Source organism: Talpa occidentalis, unplaced genomic scaffold, assembly GCF_014898055.3.
Source record: "Talpa occidentalis isolate TD23 unplaced genomic scaffold, MPIMG_talOcc4v2.1 talOcc4.5, whole genome shotgun sequence".
NCBI classification, from domain to species: Eukaryota; Metazoa; Chordata; class Mammalia; order Eulipotyphla; family Talpidae; genus Talpa; species Talpa occidentalis.
The window spans coordinates 6,021,027-6,039,731 of NW_023604861.1; the positions used below are offsets into that span (position 1 = coordinate 6,021,027).

The 18,705-nt window shown below is 41.0% G+C and overlaps 2 protein-coding genes across 15 annotated transcripts in view; one reads left to right on the plus strand and one right to left on the minus strand.

Moving 5' to 3' along the window:
- Positions 1 to 15,199, plus strand: part of FGF14 (fibroblast growth factor 14) — a 477,163-nt gene extending 461,964 nt beyond the window's left edge. For all 9 annotated transcript variants that reach the window (XM_037528725.2, XM_037528726.2, XM_054701825.1 and 6 more), the window contains 2 exons: positions 5,985 to 6,183; positions 9,666 to 15,199. In XM_037528725.2, coding sequence (XP_037384622.1) covers positions 5,985 to 6,183; positions 9,666 to 9,802 — 336 coding nt within the window. In that variant the 3' untranslated portion in view covers positions 9,803 to 15,199. The remainder of the gene's footprint in view (positions 1 to 5,984; positions 6,184 to 9,665) is intronic.
- A 127-nt stretch (positions 15,200 to 15,326) lies between these two features.
- ITGBL1 (integrin subunit beta like 1) overlaps positions 15,327 to 18,705 on the minus strand; it is a 148,541-nt gene continuing 145,162 nt past the window's right edge. For all 6 annotated transcript variants that reach the window (XM_037528728.2, XM_054701819.1, XM_054701820.1 and 3 more), the window contains 2 exons: positions 17,805 to 17,918; positions 15,327 to 16,857 (listed from right to left, as the gene is read on the minus strand). In XM_037528728.2, the coding sequence (XP_037384625.1) occupies positions 16,766 to 16,857; positions 17,805 to 17,918 (206 nt within the window). In that variant the 3' untranslated portion in view covers positions 15,327 to 16,765. The remainder of the gene's footprint in view (positions 16,858 to 17,804; positions 17,919 to 18,705) is intronic.

Below are 18,705 nucleotides of genomic sequence, written 5' to 3' on the forward strand. Positions count from 1 at the left end.
GTTGAGAAGTGGAAATAATGATGGTTCCTAAAATTTTGTGATCATTTGTTAATATGTTCTTTACGGTGATGGGAATATATGCCATTGCTCCCCAAGAGCTAAATATGCATCCAGATCACCTGGGGTGGTGTGAAAATGCAACTTATGATTCAGTAGGACTGTGATGGGGTCTGGGATTCTGTATTTTTAACAAGTTTCCTGATAATGAGGCTTCCCTTTGGTCTGAATAGCAAGGATACATATCCTTTTGTTCATTAAAAATTGTTATATACATTTTTATATATAATATACTAGAATATATAAAATGCATACTTATATCCAATGAACTAATTAAATTCTTTAATATTTAATCATTATAATAAACATTCTTGCTTCAGTTTCTAAAGCCATGTCAATAACATAAAAAGGAAATACATATTAAATACAACAAAATTAAATATGCTTAATGTATACTATAACCAATGTCTAAATATATAGGCATATATACATATAATTACTTATTTATATATACAAGTAACATCTTGAAATGTCAGATAGTATCTTTACTGATAAAATATGCCTTCATTTACAATTTTGTCTCCCTGGAAACTAAGTAGCAGTTTCAGGCCTATACATATAAGTACTGCAGAGACTACTTTATGGGTGGAAATATACTTAAAATCACAGAACACTGTAATCAAATAAAAGCTACCTCTTAAACACATATGTAAGTACACTTTAGTTTGAAGAACACACACAATTTGCTATTTTTTTTACCCTGTGAGCATTAGTCATAGTCTGACATTATAAATATTAAAACTATGTAGAATTTCAGATAAATAAAATTCATTAATCAACTGACTTGTCTGCTTGTCAGTGATAACGGCAAATTATTTTTTGTCTCAAAATTCATGACTGAAATCTTCTAAAAGGTCAGACTGTCTTCCTTTTATGTGCAGTCTTTGTTTTAAAGATCTGGGTAATGTCAGAACAGTATCATTAAAAGATATAATTAATTTATAAGTATAGAAAAGGCAGAAGAGTGGAGTGAAACTCTACTGACCTCACAATAAAAATTAGAGTTTCCTCCAAAAACGGAAGAAGGGAAAGAAAAAACTGAGAATGCAGGTTGACGAATTGCTGTGATTCCACCTACAGGTGTATCAATTAGCTTGAAGCCTGTTAAGGAAAATTTAATCACCGCTACCCATCCATGATAGCAACTAACATTTGATTGCACTTTCAATTCAACTTCTAGTTTATAAATGTAGCCACAGATTGCAATTTATAGTTCAATTTATTATTAGATTTCCCAAGTAAGAACTTGGAATCTGATTTCAGTTTCAGTCTGGGGAGAAATATTCATAAGAAACCCAGGGCCAGGGCCTCTCTGGTGGCTCAGCGGGTTGAGCGCATCGCTGTGAAGCTGTCCGCAGCCTCTGCAGCGTGGGCTCAATTCCTGGCCGGCCAGGGAGATACCCACATGGCACAGCAGGCCTCTCCTGTCTCGCCCACTATTCCCCTCTGCATTTCGGTCATTCTGACTATTCTGCTCCCCGCTCTGTCTCTGGTGAATTCTCTCATCCTCCCGCGCCTCTGGCCTGTATGCCAGTTCTTGTGTAAATAAATAAATCTTTAAAAAAAGAAAAAAAGATGCCCAGTGTCAGAATCATTGGGTTGTTGATGGGAAGGGGCTGAGTGTTTTGCTGACTCTAGAATGTTGAGGTTAATAGACTATTAATGCCCATTATGTATTATGTGATTATTTTGGGCTATTTGCTCATCTCTCCATTCTCACTTTTTAATCTGTTTTGGGATTGACTTGTATTCTAACAATGACATTCTGATTCTAAAATGCTATAAATGTGTATAGAATGCCTGTTTTTCCTTGGAAAAGGTGGTGATGATGACGGTGCTGGTGCTAAGGGAATTTGTAGATATTGGCGGGACAGGGAAGGCAGGGAGATTTCCCTTTATCTCTTGGTTTTGCAAGCTGATTAAGCAATCAAATTAAAATCAAACAGATTAAGTGTAGAAGAAAAGGACAAATTTAATTACATACGTATAGAGAATCTGCATGGATATAATTTCTAAAATAAATGGGCAACATCAGAGCAGATATCCTGAGCTGAGAAACAGACTCCAGGGTCGAGGCTTCAAGGAGAGGACTCGCACGAGGAGAGAGGATGAATCGCGTGATGAAGACCAGATGTGCTATAATTACATGTTAGTCCTGCACCTGAGGGCCTTGACTGACCTTAGCCCAAACCATTCCACCTGCCAAAATGATCGGCCTGTTCTGAATATCTTGGGGACCCTATTTTCAATATTAAGAGACATAGTTTTCATGTTGTCATATATAACACCAAAGATGATGCAGGAGCTAAATAGAATTTGTGGGACACCACTGCACATTCCTCTTGGGGGCCCGGCTCATAACACACCAATAAGACTTCTCCAGGGATAAAACTGATGCTGATGACAACTGTAACGTTTGTTTTCTGAAAATAAATTCAATCCAAGTTTAATTTAGGAATACTTATCTCCTGAGGGATTTGAAGCTAGAGTAACAAATCCTCCACCCACACACCCATTTCCCAAGGTTGCAAAGCATCTGACTTTACCTTAGATTGGGGTTGGTAAAATTTTTCAGCAAAGGAGCCATCAGTCTCAAATTCTCAGTCTGTCTCAAAAAGTCTCCTCTGAACTTGGTAGCATGAATTTTTACCAAGCAGGCAGCAGCTGTGCATGGTCCCTGGGCTGGGTTGCAGCTTGCATTTGCTGAGTTAGAGTCTCAAGGCCACTTTTAGTTCCAAGGTTACAGCTATTGCCAGAGAAGTACCAGATAAATATTATATGTGGATAAATGTTACAAGTCTTTGTCAGACAAAGACAAACTTTAAACCTTGAAAACTGACCATGGATCTTTGGCTTGTAGGAAGAGGGATGAAAAAAGGAACTTTGGTGGGTGGGGTCTAACAGCTGCTTTGGTGATGGGAGAGCTGAAGTGACTACACCTGAGGGGGCACCCTATACTGTCAAAACACCGGCAAGGTAGTAAAATTATGGGACTCCAAAAACAACAAATGAAGAAAACAACAGCAAAACAGAGTACCTGGATTTATGGCTAATTAGTACATTATGAACCATGGACCTTGGTCCTTCTCTGCCCTCCACCCTGTCCTTTTAGCCTGAACTCAGGAGCCTGGCTTTGTGGATGCAAATGGCCCAGCGGGGTATTTTCCTAAACAAAGACATTTTTCTCAGAACAGGAATTCTGCTGCCTCTGTTAAGATAATAAGGATGCCACAGATGGTGCTTTCATTTCCAAAACAACCACAACATAAAAGGAGATGTGGAATTTTTGTGGTTTAATTGTTGTGTTTTTCTATTCTATGATTCTGTGATTTAGTTTGGCAATGATACAAATTAATATTTAAGCTTCTGCTGAACTCAACTTGATTTTACTGCTGTGGTGCTGAAGCTTCTAAATATAGGAAGGCAAGATGACAAGGAGAAACATCAAACTCCTTACTATTTAATTTTGGCAATTTCGAAGAGTATATATTGGAGTTTAAATTTCATGAAGCATTCTCAGATTAGCACGCCCCATGCAGTGTCACCGGTACAAGCATTGGGTTAGCAAATGTAAGTTAGGGCCTCCTGGATGAGCATCTGGAACGCCTTCCTTCAGTGCTTCTCCTGCCACTCCTGGGGGTGGTGCCAGGGTTGGGGGCGGGGCTCAAATCAAGGCTCCATCTCAGGCCTTTGTCCACACTTTATTGAAGAAAAAAAATCCAATCTCCCAAGAGTCCGTTGTCATCTTAAAGACAATTTTTTTTTTTTCCCCTAGGAACCTGGATTTCTTACTTTGTTAAATTAGAGGTAAAGTTGTGAGCTCGTATTTTGACCTAAGAACCGTGTGAGGAACAGCCTCTTCTACTGCTTTCTAGGCCTTCAACACCGAGGAGGCTGAACAGGCAGCAGGGCAACACCAGCCCTCTTCCCTAGCGTATCTGCCTGGTCGCCCTGGGCTCACATCCTGCTGAGGGCGCCGTCATCAACCATAATTATTTCAAGTCCCACCAGTGGAGCTCTTCAATCCAGCATCCCCACAAAAGCTTACTGTAGGACTGGAACACAAAACTCTGACTGTATTAATTGTACGACGATTACCATCAAGAGCACTTTTGTTTATGTGTATTGGATTGTTGGTTTGGTCATTTGGGCGATATCATTTTTTTACCTTGCAAGGGAATACTTTTTAGGAGTCAGTGCCTAGAAAAAGAAAAAATTTCCTTTCTTCAATAATTCTTATAACATGTAGCCTTTCTCTTTTTTCTTAGTTTCCAAGAAGTTCAAAATTCAATGTAATACTATGTTATAATTCTGGGTGTGTTTCTCCCCTTAGTGTGTGCATTGTTGATTACGTTATTAGTATAAATTACCAAAAAGGACATACCTACATATATATGTATATACATATACACATATATACATATATTACAGTGTTCAAGTCTCTTTTACAAGAGACTAGACTAAGTTCTCAAAATCCTCTACATTGACAAAATGTTTTTATTTATTAAATCCTAATCAAGCTGTAACTCTACATGCTTACCTCTTGCTTATAAGAAGCCTGACCTGTTAATCAGAGTGTCCTGGACCCTTCATCACGTTTCTGCAATCTACGCTCCTGTCCACATCATCCCCCACTTCCGCCCTGACAAATCTGTCTCAGCGACAGGCTAGTCACAGTTCTCCAAACTACCCTGCCATGTCCCACTGCTTGTGTCCTGCATAACACCATCATTCCGCCTGTAATCAAGTTTGTACAGGAAGTCGGTAACTTCCCCGCAGAGTACCCAGGGACCACAAACTATTAAGGGGAGAACCCCTTTTGGTACATGCTAAAAGGGTTTGGTCATCCACACACGAAAGAAAGGAGGGAGAGAGAAGGAGAAGGATTTCAAATACCAGATCCCAAGCAAACAGAAATGTACGCAGCCCCTCACAGGCAAGTGTCCAAGCAAACAGGCTCACCCCAAAGAGGGGCAACTGAAGCCCAAGAGCTCACAGGTCTCAGGCACTTTCTGGAGGGGAACCACAAGACAGGGAGTAAGCCGGTCCCAAGGAGCCGCACGGAGAGGAGAGACCCAGATTTCAGCATCTAGCACATAATGCACCCCAGGGGCAAGGTGCTGGCAGTCATCGTCTCCCCCAAGGACAAGGATCTTGAGTCCCTCCCCCACCGCTCTCTTCTCCAAGTCTCATCTCCACGCATCCGCCTCCTCCTTTCTTCCACTTATAGACCCACCCTGCGTCTTCCCATCTACACGTAAGAGGGAGGCAAGGAAAATGGTGCCCATTCACCGCCCGCCCCAGCCCGCCTTCCTTCACGGAGATGCATTCTGTAGCAAGGCTGTCACCGGAATACTAAATTATCCTGTCTTTTTTAACCACCAGATTTTAATGAAATTCTTCCAGTGAATGCCTCACCTGATGTGGAGCCCAGGACTGATATAAAATTCTTTCTGTTTAGTTTATGGTGAATGTATGTTGCTATTTTAATGTGTCCTTGTTGGTTATACTCTGGCTGAATTGTATTCTGTTCAATTGAAACTATTTTGAATTTAACTTATTTAATTTATTTTCTTATTTACTTTATTAATTTATTTTAATTTATTTAATTTATTTTCCTATTGGAAAGCATTCAGGCTGATGCTTAGGTAGACAGATAGGTGGATGGATGGATGCATGCATGCATATATGATAGATGGATAGAAGGATGGAGGGATGGATAGATACAGAATGTCAATAGTAGCAGGTGCTTCTGTATTCACCGTGTAATGACAAAGTATATGGACAGGTCGTATGTGCAGGATGACTGACTGTGCCACTCCATAGCCTGCTCACTCACCATGGTGGGTGAGTGTCTGGAGAAGTGCTTGCAAGCACAGTTCTGCTCCTGCCCCTTCCTCTAACTTTTTCTCCGTTTCTCTCCACAGGAACTTTTTACCCCTGAATGCAAGTTTAAAGAATCTGTTTTTGAAAACTATTATGTAATCTACTCATCAATGCTGTACAGACAACAGGAATCTGGTAGAGCCTGGTTTTTGGGATTGAATAAGGAAGGGCAAGTTATGAAAGGAAACAGAGTAAAGAAAACCAAACCAGCAGCTCATTTTCTACCCAAGCCATTGGAAGGTGAGTGTGGTGTGTGCATTCTCCCTCTGGCAGTTATTACACATCTCCTTTCCCACACCAATGACTCCACCCTGGCGATGAGGATCCCTCACAGGACACTGAAGGAGCTTTCTCTGGATCTGGGTGGTGATCACCAGGGTATCTACATAAGTTGTGATGTGAAGATCTGTGTCTTTCCTACACTTAATGCAAATATATACATGTGTGTATATCCTGTGCACATATGTGTACACGTCACTGGCATACATTCAGGCATAGAATAGACTCAGCTATATTCCATTAAATTTTTAAAGTGCCAGGAAGTCTCCCTCTCTGCTCATTTTTTATATCTCAGATCCTCACTGCCCCAACCTCATTAACCCCAAAGAGTTTCATTTAATTTTAAAAACATTATTTTATTTTTAAAAATCTATGCTGGTGTTATAAATCTGTAACAGTAGGGATAGTAGGAAAACTAAGTCTTGAGTATTTTGCAATAAAGGCATTTGTCCATTTTGATGTTATGTTGGTGAAAACAATCACGTGATGGTGAATTATATTTACAAGAAATGAAGAATTATTCTTTTGGCCCAAAAGAACTTGTTGATGTTGCATCTCTCCCTTTTCCAATTGCCTAAGTGAGTAGCAAATTCAGTAGTGGCAGTGACTTCCTTTACTAAGATAATGAATTCATCTGCATTCACCTGTGAACAATGAAATCTTCGCATTTGCTTTGATCAGATTCCCAGAGAGCAGGCTACAAAGTTTTGTTAATGAATCAGAAACATCTTCACCTTTTCCCTTAAGGATTCTTACTTTTATCTATGTAACATTTGTTTGGGAACTAGAAAAAAAATTAACAGTGAGGCTTTTCAAAAATGCTTTCTATTCAACTGTTTTTGTTTCTCTTGCAGAGAATTGTAATAACTAGTGAATAGCTTATGCTAGTTAGACAGTTTGATTCTCTTTTTATTTCTCATTCATACAGGTAAGACATAGCCATCCAGAGAAAATGCATATTGGTTTTATAGTTCATATTCTTTAAATGGGATCAAAGTAATTTGAAATATTGAAAGTTAATTCTTAATTCTCTCCAAATTTATAATTCAGCTTTCAGTTTGCTTAAACCACTCTTCTTGGTGAATACCATCTTTATGATTTCAATGATGCTGAGTTACTATCACCTATAATTAAATCTGCTTCTAGAACAAGTCATTTCCCCCAAACAATTAGCCACCAGGGCCTGTCTAGGAAAGGGAAAATTTTGCCAGAGTCTGAAATATGAATGAATTATTCTAATTATACAGTAGATCATAAGGAGAATTGGAGTTTAAAAAAAAAAAAGAAATTAGAGGGTTTCTCTATTCTTCCAAAATAATGCATCCATAATTTTGCTTTATTGTTTTAAGTGGATTCTGAGATCATCAGATTCAGCAAAATTTAGGTACAAGTGAAACATATTAACTCAGTGCATAGCAGCTACAAAAATTGTAGTTTATTTGTCCCCTGGCTTTATCTCTTTTCATTAGATTTTGTTTTGAATATGGACAGATAGGAACTAGATTTCTAAAACCTTATAATGCAATTAAAACTAAAAGGGCCTTTATGTCTCTTAACTGAGGAAACATCTGGAAACCAGCTCTTTTGGCTATCCAGCAGGAAACACGGGAGGCTCTAGAGATGTGGTACATTGTGTGCTTGTCACGTCAGTCATATACCTCCCTGATGTGTGTGCGTGCGAGCTGGGCATGTGTGTCTGTATGAGGAAGAGAGAAACAGTATTTTCAAAGAATTAATAGGCCAAAATGCTCTAAAAACAATTCAGATAATGATAAAGGTTATTACATAGAGGAAAACACATTTCAAACTCTCAAAACCCGTATGGGATGTGATTATAGCATTGGAATATTAGGCCAGATGAGGCACCTGATTGATTACTGATGCCCAGGGCTGCTCATCTCTCTTACACAACTTCACAAATAATCAAAGCGATCACTTGGATGTAGTTGTTGCCTGCTGTCCCTAGCACTGGGCATGACAGACCTGGGTGGATCCTGTTCTTACCTGCCTAGTCCAGGCCCAAGGTGCACATGCACTTTCAAATGCATGTGCCGCTAAAAAATCCCATGAGGCATTGAGGCAAAAGGTAGCATCCTGAGGGCCTGAAGATGGCGGAAGCACCTGGCAGTCCATCCTAACCCACTTCACGTTCTCTTCATAGAGTCCCAGAAACTTCCAAAAGCCTAGAAAGCAGGTGGGGCAGCTTGAATTCACTCTTGTTTCTGATGGCAGATGATCTGACTCACTAATTTCCCCAACATTGGTCACTCCTGAATGTCCTTTCCCAGATTTCCTGGAATCATTGTCTAAAAAGCCACAGGTGATGGCTTCTGTCCCTAGATGTCACTCAGGCAGTTCCTGGGGACTCACGTCACTTCACTTCCAGTGTGTGCTACTGCCTTTCATGGCATCAATTATTCAATTTTTTATGATATTTCAGAAAATGAGAGCTACGCTGTCCCACAGTTGCCTCCAGCTGTCTCCCAGGCGCTCCCTGGGATGGCGGGCGAGCTCTAGATGCTGACCCAGAAGCCTTGGCTTAGGGAAGGAGTATTCTTAGCTGTCGCTTCTAGAGCTTCTTTGAGGGAACTCTGCTGCGTTTGAACCACCTGAGAGACAAATAACTTAATGACTCAGGTGTAAACAGTAAATACTTGGAGTTGGAAAATGAGTGGGAATGAATGGGTGGCCCTGGATTGTGTGGCTGTGTGGAGGCCTGAGGTGAGAGCCTCGCCTCCCCTCCCCCCCCCCATGCTTGCAGTGAGCTTGTGCGGGGCCATGATTCCCTTTAAGGGCAGGACGGGGCACAGAGCAGGTTTTCTGATCCAGCAGACCGGGTAAAGGAGGAGTCAGAGTCCTCAGTGGTTTTTTGCAGGTCTTTTACTGGGGTTCATCAGGCATATGGCTGGCAGGCAGGCCTCCCAGCCCCCAGCAAATCCGCACTCTCTCTGGCCTTCTCTGCTTCTGCTTCTTTGCTTCTCTCATCGGCTTCTTACTCAGCTTCTGACGTCCCGTGACGCCACCCTTAAAAGCAGTCTCAGCCCAGGTGAATCCCACCTACCTGTGCCCACACCCCACTCCAGGTGCCGCCATCAGGCATGCACTCAGGACCGCAAGGATCCATCATCTCTCCTGATGGCGGGAGGGCAGAAAAGCCTGACATTTTCTTTACCCTACACTCCTATTTCGGCTTCTCTCCCAGACACAAGCACGCTCCCCGCGGGGCCCACACTCTCCAGGGACTGTGAGGAAGGGACGCCTCCTGTCTGGGGCCCAGGCCATGAGCGCCTCCCTGCAGGCCCTCCTCAGGCAGGGCGTTTGCGATGGCCAGAACGGGCCGGGCCCAGGGCCAGGCCTAGTTGGGTGTGGACACCCCTCCCGAGCCAGCCGGGTAACCTGTCCTTTCTGCTCTTCCTCCTCGGTGCCCTCCCTCCTGTCACTAGTCGCCATGTACCGAGAGCCGTCTCTGCACGACGTCGGGGAAACGGTCCCGAAGGCCGGGGTGACGCCGAGTAAAAGCACAAGCGCGTCAGCCATAATGAACGGCGGCAAACCAGTCAACAAGAGCAAGACCACATAGCCCGGCGCGCGCCGTGGAGACGGGCTCGGCCCGGGCCCGGCGAGGGACCCTCCAGGCCGGACATTCCCAGGCCCGGGGCCGAGCCACGCGGGGGGCAAGCCCAGGCCGGCGCCCTGCGGTCTCGAACTTGTCGCTGCCAGTGGATGCCCCCGCCCGTTGCGTCCCCACAGCAAGAAGACACCTGGAGAACCAGCTCAACTCAGACCATGGAATGCCCTGCCAGATATGGAATGCCTTTTTACTCTCTTTTCTGTGACCGTGACACTTGCTGTGAATGACACACTTCACAAGTACACTCGATTCCTTGCCTGCTGACAGCTCCCCATAATCCTTTTTGAGTCCTGTTTCAGCGACATCCATGTGTTTCAGTTCGGTTTTGTAGCACACCAATACTCCTGAGTAATTTCTAGTTAGCCGCTGTACACCTGTGCTATTCTGGATTTCCCCTCCTCCCGTCCCCACAGGGCTGCTGGCCTACTGTGCGCGCCTCCAGGAGGGTGTGCTCCGGCGCTGGCAGTGGGATTAGCTCCCCGGGCCAGCGATGAGGAGACTAGGAGGGTTGTCTGCGGCCCCCATAGCGACCAACCCCACCTATGCCCTCTACCCAGCACCAGGGCCCTGGGCAGCCGAGGTTGGTGTGGCGGGGTGAGCTAAAGGGGTGTGGGAAGTTCTCCACGCGGGTGTTTGACATCCAGCCCCCTATAGTTTCTTCGTGTGTGTGTGTGTGTTTTATACATATCACAAGCTTACTGGTAATGGTAACATTTGCCTTGCCCAGCGAGCAAGACCCACTGGTTTTTAAGAAAGTGGGTCCAAAGAACTCTGTAGGCCTTGTGGGCCTGATTAAGGTTCATTTTTCATCTACTAATCCTCATTATTTGGAAAAAAGACAAAAAAAGAAAAATCAGTCATGACAACCTAGGAGAATTGCGCTACCTAAATCCATTTCAGATATAATCCTTCCTGTTTTTAAGGAACCGAGTTTAACGCCCTCCCCGGTTTTGGCTGCGTTCCAACTCATCCCCAGCGGAGCATGGGCAAGGCGGCTGTTGTGTTCTTTTTTCTGCAGCAGCAATGCAAACGTTAGTTATAAATTAGACTTTAATATTTTTGGTGTTCAATGACAAGTTTTTAAACTGGACATACTAGGAAAAAATATTTTTTTTAGCTCAGCATGCTGAGTCGGGTACTGTGTATTCACCAGTCCATGCCCCTGGCCCAGCCCCTGGCAGCCGAGTGTGGTGGCCCAGAGGCCGGGTGAGAGGTGCCTTGCCGCGATCTCGGAATGCAGGCTGGGGGGCGGTTCTAGGTCCAACTACAGGCAAACCCACACATTCGACCATCAGGTTTTCGACCCGTTCGGTTTATCTGATTTTTGTTTTCTTTGTTTTTCTTCGGAACTGAATACGGCTGAACTCTGAGCTTAGGGAAGATGGCGCTTGAGAAGGGCCAAGAATTGTTGACGATCCGCAGAGAAGAAGCCACGGCAGGTGTTCAGGGTTGGGTAGAAGGGGTTTCAAAATGTTTAGTACTAAGCTGTTTGGAAATATATTTGTTGACTGTGTGTGTACTTAATAAAACTCAATGTTTTCTTCTCAAAAGAGTTCACTGAGACCAAATCTAACCTCATTTGCAGAAAACTTGATGTGGGATCAGTACACTGGCCTCTTGTAACTCTGTCCATGGGGAAGGATGACCCAGTCGCCATTTTCTCCCACCTGCACTGTATTTACTGGGAAATTATTTTGTCACTGCTTTCCTAAGTCGACATGACAGCCCCCGCCCAGCATTCAAAAATGTTGGCCTGCTTAGCTGATTAAAGATTTAGTATAAATTTAACTGTTAATGCTTCTTTCATTTTCATATTGGATTCCATTTTAATAAATAAAAAGTTAGCATAACGTTTGAGTACATTTATTGTTGATGATGCTAAAGAACAAATACAACAAAATGATTCTTTTGACCACTCGTGACTTCTTGTTACGTCCTTTAAAAATCTGTCGTTCTTAACAAAATAAGTTAAAATACACTAGATGAATCTCATTACCCGATGAGTAGGGTTTATTGATGGAATATTGTATTTGATCATATATGACTATGAATAATATAACTTGAAATTCCAATTAGATGGGCATATGGACACTGTTTACCCCACCACACACACACGCACACACACACACACACATCAAACAACCCCACCTCTTTGTTCACGTAATCAGCTCTACTGGCTAATTTCTTTTTCCCCTGCTAGCTTGTTAACTGGTTAAAATTAAGACAGGATTTATTTTTGTAAATGACTGAGATTTCTGTAAATGTGAACTTCTTGTTTTGTTTTCCTTTTTTTTTTTTTTTAATGAGTTGTCTATAAGGGTATTTATCCCTGTGAATGGATGTTGACATACTTTCTGCTACTCCATGTTTAGACGTATTGCAGAGGGGTCCTTGTTATTTGTGATTTAGTTAGATCATTTATACTTTGTGTCTGGTCTCACCATTGCATGGGATGAGGACAGGTCTGATGAACTGCATGCAGTGGGACCTGTGTGTTAAGAACTGTCGGTATGTATTACTCGATTTACATACAGAGTTTGTCTGCATTGTACAGTTTCTATGTTCAATATAATTTGTTGTATTCACAAATACAACATATTGAATAAAATGTTTATATGAAGGCATATTAAAAAACATCGAACATCTTTATGTAACGAAATGGCATTGCATCACCATACAGAGAGAAGTGTCATGTGAGCGAGTCAGTAAATTCACTTGCCCCCTCTATCATGCCAAAGAAAATTTTAGCTCTTTGATGATACCTCTCTTGCAATTTTTCGGGGATAAGACGCCACCATTTTTCCCCTCAGAAATTAAGTTTGCTGTTATTAAAGTAAGTACAATCCATCACTCTCGATGTTCTGTGTAGTAAATCTGATGGAATTCATTTGTATTTACAGCCTGTGTGTTCTGTATCTCCATGTGCATATGTCAGTTGTATCAAGCCTCTCTAATACCACATTCCTTTTGCATGCATTTCTGGTGTGGGAGGGTTATTTCTACTGATTTGTTATGGTAGTTGATTGCTTTGCCTGTCCCTCAACAATGCTCCGGAATGTTAATTGTTTTGATATTTCAAGTAACTGCTTTTGTTTTTGTATCCGTTTGTTTTCTAAAATGATTTGCTACAACTTTACTTGGTAAATTATAGAAGAGATGCATATGGTCTGCCCTATGTAAAGAGTAAAATGGAATTAAGCATTCTTTCATTACAAGCCCTAGAGAATGTAGATTCTCACTCGAAATATTCACTTGCCCCGAGTATTTGTGGGAGTGACTTCAGGAGCTTTACAATGTGCCCAGAAGACTCATGCCCTGGTCCTTCCAATTATTTGCTTCCTGCCGAGTCAGCCAAATGTCTTTATCATACCTAGCTAGTTGCTTAATTAATGCCTAGAGCACTAAAACAGTCATTTTTTTTTTCCTTCAGGATGACCAATATCAGATTTGGCTCTCATTTAAGAAAAAAACAAAACAATAAGAAAAAAGTGTTTCTTTAATTTAGACATGTATCTTTTCATTTAGTTTTTTCCCTAATATTACAGAGATAATTAACATTTGAAAGAGAGACCAGAGTAGGAATGTGATTGACTAGGAAATCCATCTTAAAAGGTAGAAATTATTTTCAAATTTATTTCAGAACAAGACTCTATCCAGAGAAAGCATTTGAGCTAAAGGCAGGCGTGTCAAAATTCAGAAGTAATTATATTACTGTGGACAAAATACCTTTCAGATTTTGAGTTTCTTAGCTTAGAAAGGGGTGCCCAGGGCCTACTGGTCCTCTTGAATAGTAATTAAGGCTTCAAAGTTTGACAGTGAGTCTGCAAACAAAGGCTGTTATTTTTTTGGTTTTGTTTTTTTCATGGTTTTCTATGTGGGTCACTCTCCTCCCAACATTGCTGGCTGGGATTGTGATTGCGTGTTAAGTGGAAAGTTTTCTTTCAGTATATTGCAGGAGTCTACATTAGCTCAAGGAGTCCAGAAAGGCAGTGGGGTATGATGATTCTCCTCTGAGGCTATAAGGATTCCATCAAAATTTATTGAAAATCCCCGAGGGAAGAATTTCTCAGTGACATTTTGCCAAGGAAGCAAGGTCAGTGCCAACACCACCTGCAAATGTGTGGCTTCCTTCCCAAATGCAAGGTACAGCAGTCTGGCCTCCTCTTACATTGGAAGTTTACTTTGCCCTGCCTTCTCTTTTTTAAGCGGGAGTCTCTATCTCAGCATGGAATCAAATGTCAAAGGACAAAATGACATTTAGAAGGGTAGAATTTATATCTTTTTGTAACTATATTTATTTCCAGCTTAAACATGTAACTTAAATCACTTCTTAGTCTGTGGATGTTTGGATTGCTAGATTCAAAATCACATACATACACGTATAAAATATTACAACAGACACAGAGAAGTAAAAAGAAAATATTTCTGTTTTAAAAGGAAAATATTCATTCGAATTTAGATACCATGTGATTATAATTCAGTTTCAGCTCAATGATTTGTAACTAAATGAACCCCAGAATACTGACTGTATTTAAGTTTTATCAAGAAATTCGAACAAAATTGATCTTGATGGTATAATAATTTGTCCATTCTAATCTTTTTCTTAAAAGACATAAATGCTGAGGGTCTTTTTCTTATACGAAGCTATAAGGAGATGCACTTTTATTTATTGTAGTTGTTAATGAAAAGGGATAACAAATATAGAGAATGAAAAGAAAAATAGGCTACATTAGGTTTTGTGTGTGATGAGATCTAAGGAATCAAGGGCTGTTCCACAAGAGCAGAGATGGGTAAACTATTGCTCAGCTGTGAGTCAAATCCAGTTCACAATCTGTTTTTTATGGCACAGGAGCTCAGAATGAGGTGTTTTTTGTTTTTCTTCTTCACAATTTAGAGTTATTAAACACATACAAACAAAAAATATGTGACAAGGATGTATGTGACCAGCAAAGTCTAAACTCTTTGCTATCTGGTCCTTTATAAAAAATAAAGCTCTAAAATTGTGAAACTTGAGGCCACTTGTGCTGCGGTGGCTGCATAATGTAATGAATTCCAGAGTTGGTACATCATCAAATAAGTCAAGTTGCTACAGAACAATTACAATAGGTTTGTCTGAGGCTTAAAATGCTTAGGAAGGGGAGAGAATATAATCTATGTTATTTTCTAACTGCTTATGTTTTCTCATTTTACAAAACCGATATATCAGTTGACATACTCAATCATAGAGATACAACTAATACCGCTGCACTTCTTAATCTCAGGATAGAGATAACAATTTTATAAATCTATTCAAGTATGAAAACACTGTTAGTCTATAAACATCAGCATCAGTTAAATTATCTCTTAAATAATTTTCAGTATTCAATTTTTAAGTAACTCAGCCGATGCATATTTTCTTTATTTTGGGTGATTTGAATTATAAAGTTCAAACCATAACTTTAGAATATTTACATCATAAAGTAAAATTTCCAAGTAAAAATTTTCACCTTATACAAGATGGAAATGATTTTGTTACATTATTCTAGGATTTTACAAACTATAATTCACGTTTAGAAAAAAAGTGGGGTTTTTTTAGCTCTAAATAATTAAGGGTTGCCTAAACTAATGTGTTTAAGTAGATTTAACTGTAAATATGTAAGGGAAGTCCAAATTACTGTACATTTTCATAATTCAATGTGAATTTCATACAAAGCAAAATTTCACCATTAAGAAATAAACATTTTGTTCCTATCATTGAGTGGATATTTGTAATTTCTATTTAAGCCAATTCTAGATTTTTTTTTTTATCCTGAGCTTTTGAGACTGGGGCCATTTTATCACAGTATCTCTTCTGCAAGTTGCTTGCCCCAACTTGTCCAGATACAGGTCTTCTGAGAAACAAGAAAGTGTTTTCAGGGAAATCAGTGTCTATCCAGGCCCATCATATATCCAACTAGATTTTCTCTTTTTAAAAGGCAACTTACCATGTAGAAATTTAAATAGTAAAATATCAAATTCCTTGTACATGTAACATCTGCCCTTTTGAAAACAAAAGAAAATGTTCTAGTAACATAAAATGAGTATCCCTGAATAGTAATTCATTTTTTTGTTATTAATCATCAGTAGGTAAATAGATATTGACACAGTGTAAACAACTTATGTTGCTATTTATTAAAAATGTTCAATTGTACATTTTTTATAATTTCTTCTTTCATCTTAAGAGAATGTCCTTTTGTGAACTGAATGTGAAAATCGACAGGTTACTTCCTAGCTACTCAGCCTTTTTCTTTCAAAAGCACTTGTGATCCAGTCTCTGGCCCTAGACCTCACACTTTGTGTGTTGGTCTTCATTGTCCCCCTGTGGGATTTCTCAGTGATAAGGAACCTGAGTGGTATGATCAGTGGATTTGCGTGAGGCTAGATTCTAATGGGGTCTTTACACTCTAATATGTCTTTCTTATATAGGGACATGCATTTCTAACAACCGTGTAACTCAGCATTTCTCGGCCCTGGCACGACTGACATTTGGAATCATATCATTCCCTGTCCTGCGGGCTGCCCCCTGCACTGTAAGATGTTAAGCAGCATCCCTGGCCTCTGCCCACTAAAGGCCTGTAGCACCCACTCCCACTCCATCCAGCATGACAATCAAAATTGTCTGCAGACATTGTGATACGTTCCTGGGTGGCAGCATTGCCCTCATCGAGAATCACTGGTGTAAATTATGGAAGAAAAATTCTTTCTGGTGTTATTGACATCAGAATTTGCTTAACTCATTTTAATGGGTACCCATATTTCATCCAGGCATTCAGAAATAGAAAAACATACAATAGTCTGTTTGATCTGTCCACGTAGGGATTATACATGGCTTCCTTAGCATTTATATGTTCTATTGGCCTGGAACAGTAAGAATCCGGCCTCCTCTTGGAACTGTTAAGGATATTCTGTGCCGAGCCAGATCTCACATGCATTCCCGTTCCAGCCATCCCAGCATTCACAGTTTCCACAGCTACAGATTCCATTCCCTGAAACGAGAGACACGGGCCCACGTCATGATCGAGTGCGTCACGCTAAAATGCCCTCTGGTGAACCGTGACTGCCCTCCATCAAAACCATTTCATTCATTCTGCAGAATTTCTTATTGTTCACTAATCTTATTACATCTTATTAAATAGCTGTGAGAATCTGATCTTTCTAAAAACTAATGGCATCTGTTTGATGCCCCTGTCAATGGAGCAGAGACCAAATACTGACCATCTAGTAGAACTCCAGCTGACCATCTCTAACATGCTTGGTTTCCTGTTGTATACAACTTACGAATAAGCAAGTTGTGTACGACTTATGAATAAAAAATAAAAAAATAAAATAAAAGCTTCTGGAATAGTCTGAAGTAGGCCAAGTAATCACCTAAAAGAGGAGCCTTGTGCAGTGGCGATGGACAGAAAGTTGAGTCCAGTTCAGCAACTCACACAAATAGCCCTCTTTTGCTTCCAGCTACAAACAAGGAGAACAAATGCATATGTCTCTATTTCCCCTGTAACTTATTTAAAAGTAAATGTATTTTATAGCCAATTATTAGGCATCAACAACTTAGGATAGCACTGTCTGTTAAGCTACTAAATATTTATCATCCCTCCACACCCCAAACACACTCATATCCGTTCCCTGGAAACGTCCTTCCACCACGCTCCAAGTAACACAGTTGTCAAGAGGATTACCTTCTCTACAGAACCATGTGTGTAAGCTAGGGGATGGGAGGTTGCTTGGTGGAAAGTTGCCAGCAATCATTTAATTTGGCTTCTATACATGGGAAGAACCTTAGTGCTCATCTCCAAATGCTCACAGCCCCTTCCATAGTTACAGCATTGTCACACCTGGTCCTGGACCCCATGGAATCCCCCACCACCACCGGCCCCCCATGCACCGTGGTGTGTGCTGTGACATAGAGCAATGCCAGCGGGAAGTGCCGCACCTGTGCAGATGAGACCATCATGTTTGTCGCAGTCCCTGTCATCACAGTCGCAGAATTCTCCTGAAATATACCATTCTTCCGCAGAGCAAATGCACTTTCCACAGTGACAAGAACCTGAAAGCACAAAGGGCATCACTGGCTGTGACTGCACAAGGAAAGGCGGCGTCTAGAATGCATTTCCCTCAATGCACTGACAATAGGCTTCTAATAACCTACCTTCCAAAGGGAAAGTTATTGAATAGCCAAGTGCTCAGAGGGGAGCTTTACTTACTGTAATTCACAAAGGTTACCCAGGAAAAGCTTCATTATGGATCTAGACAGTTGCAATTAGCCTTGAGCAAATGTTCCGCGGCCCCGCCTGGTGGAAATGTCACTGAGCGCCCAGTGGGGCTGATGCCTGTGGACGGTCCTCCCAAAAGGTGTTTGGAAATAGACAGTTTCCTGCTTTTGCACTGAATCACGTTTTAGAAGTGTCTGCTCTTTAAGGGAATTGAATCGTAAATTCTGAATAAGGATGCATTTTTAAACTAAAATAATGACTCAATTATAGTGCTTGGAATTTTAGCTCTTTGTTTACATGAATTTCTTAAAGTAAGGACACACCTGCTGATCGGCTGGCTCACTGGGCCAGACGCTCACACAATGGCTCCTGCATCTCTTTGCTTTGCCAGCTCTCACGCTCAGGATCTCCTGCTATGATCAATGACAGATCTAGTGACCCCCAAATGCTGACCTTTTAGGAGACCCGAGGCCTAACCACTTTTTTTATTACTTTCCTTATTTCTCCCCTTTTTACTTCCTACCTAATTAAAATTCTCCTCTTTGGTTATTTAAAATACTGTGGCTTACTGACAAGCAATTTTATTAATGGTGCATTTAAAAGAAAAAATATATATAAATT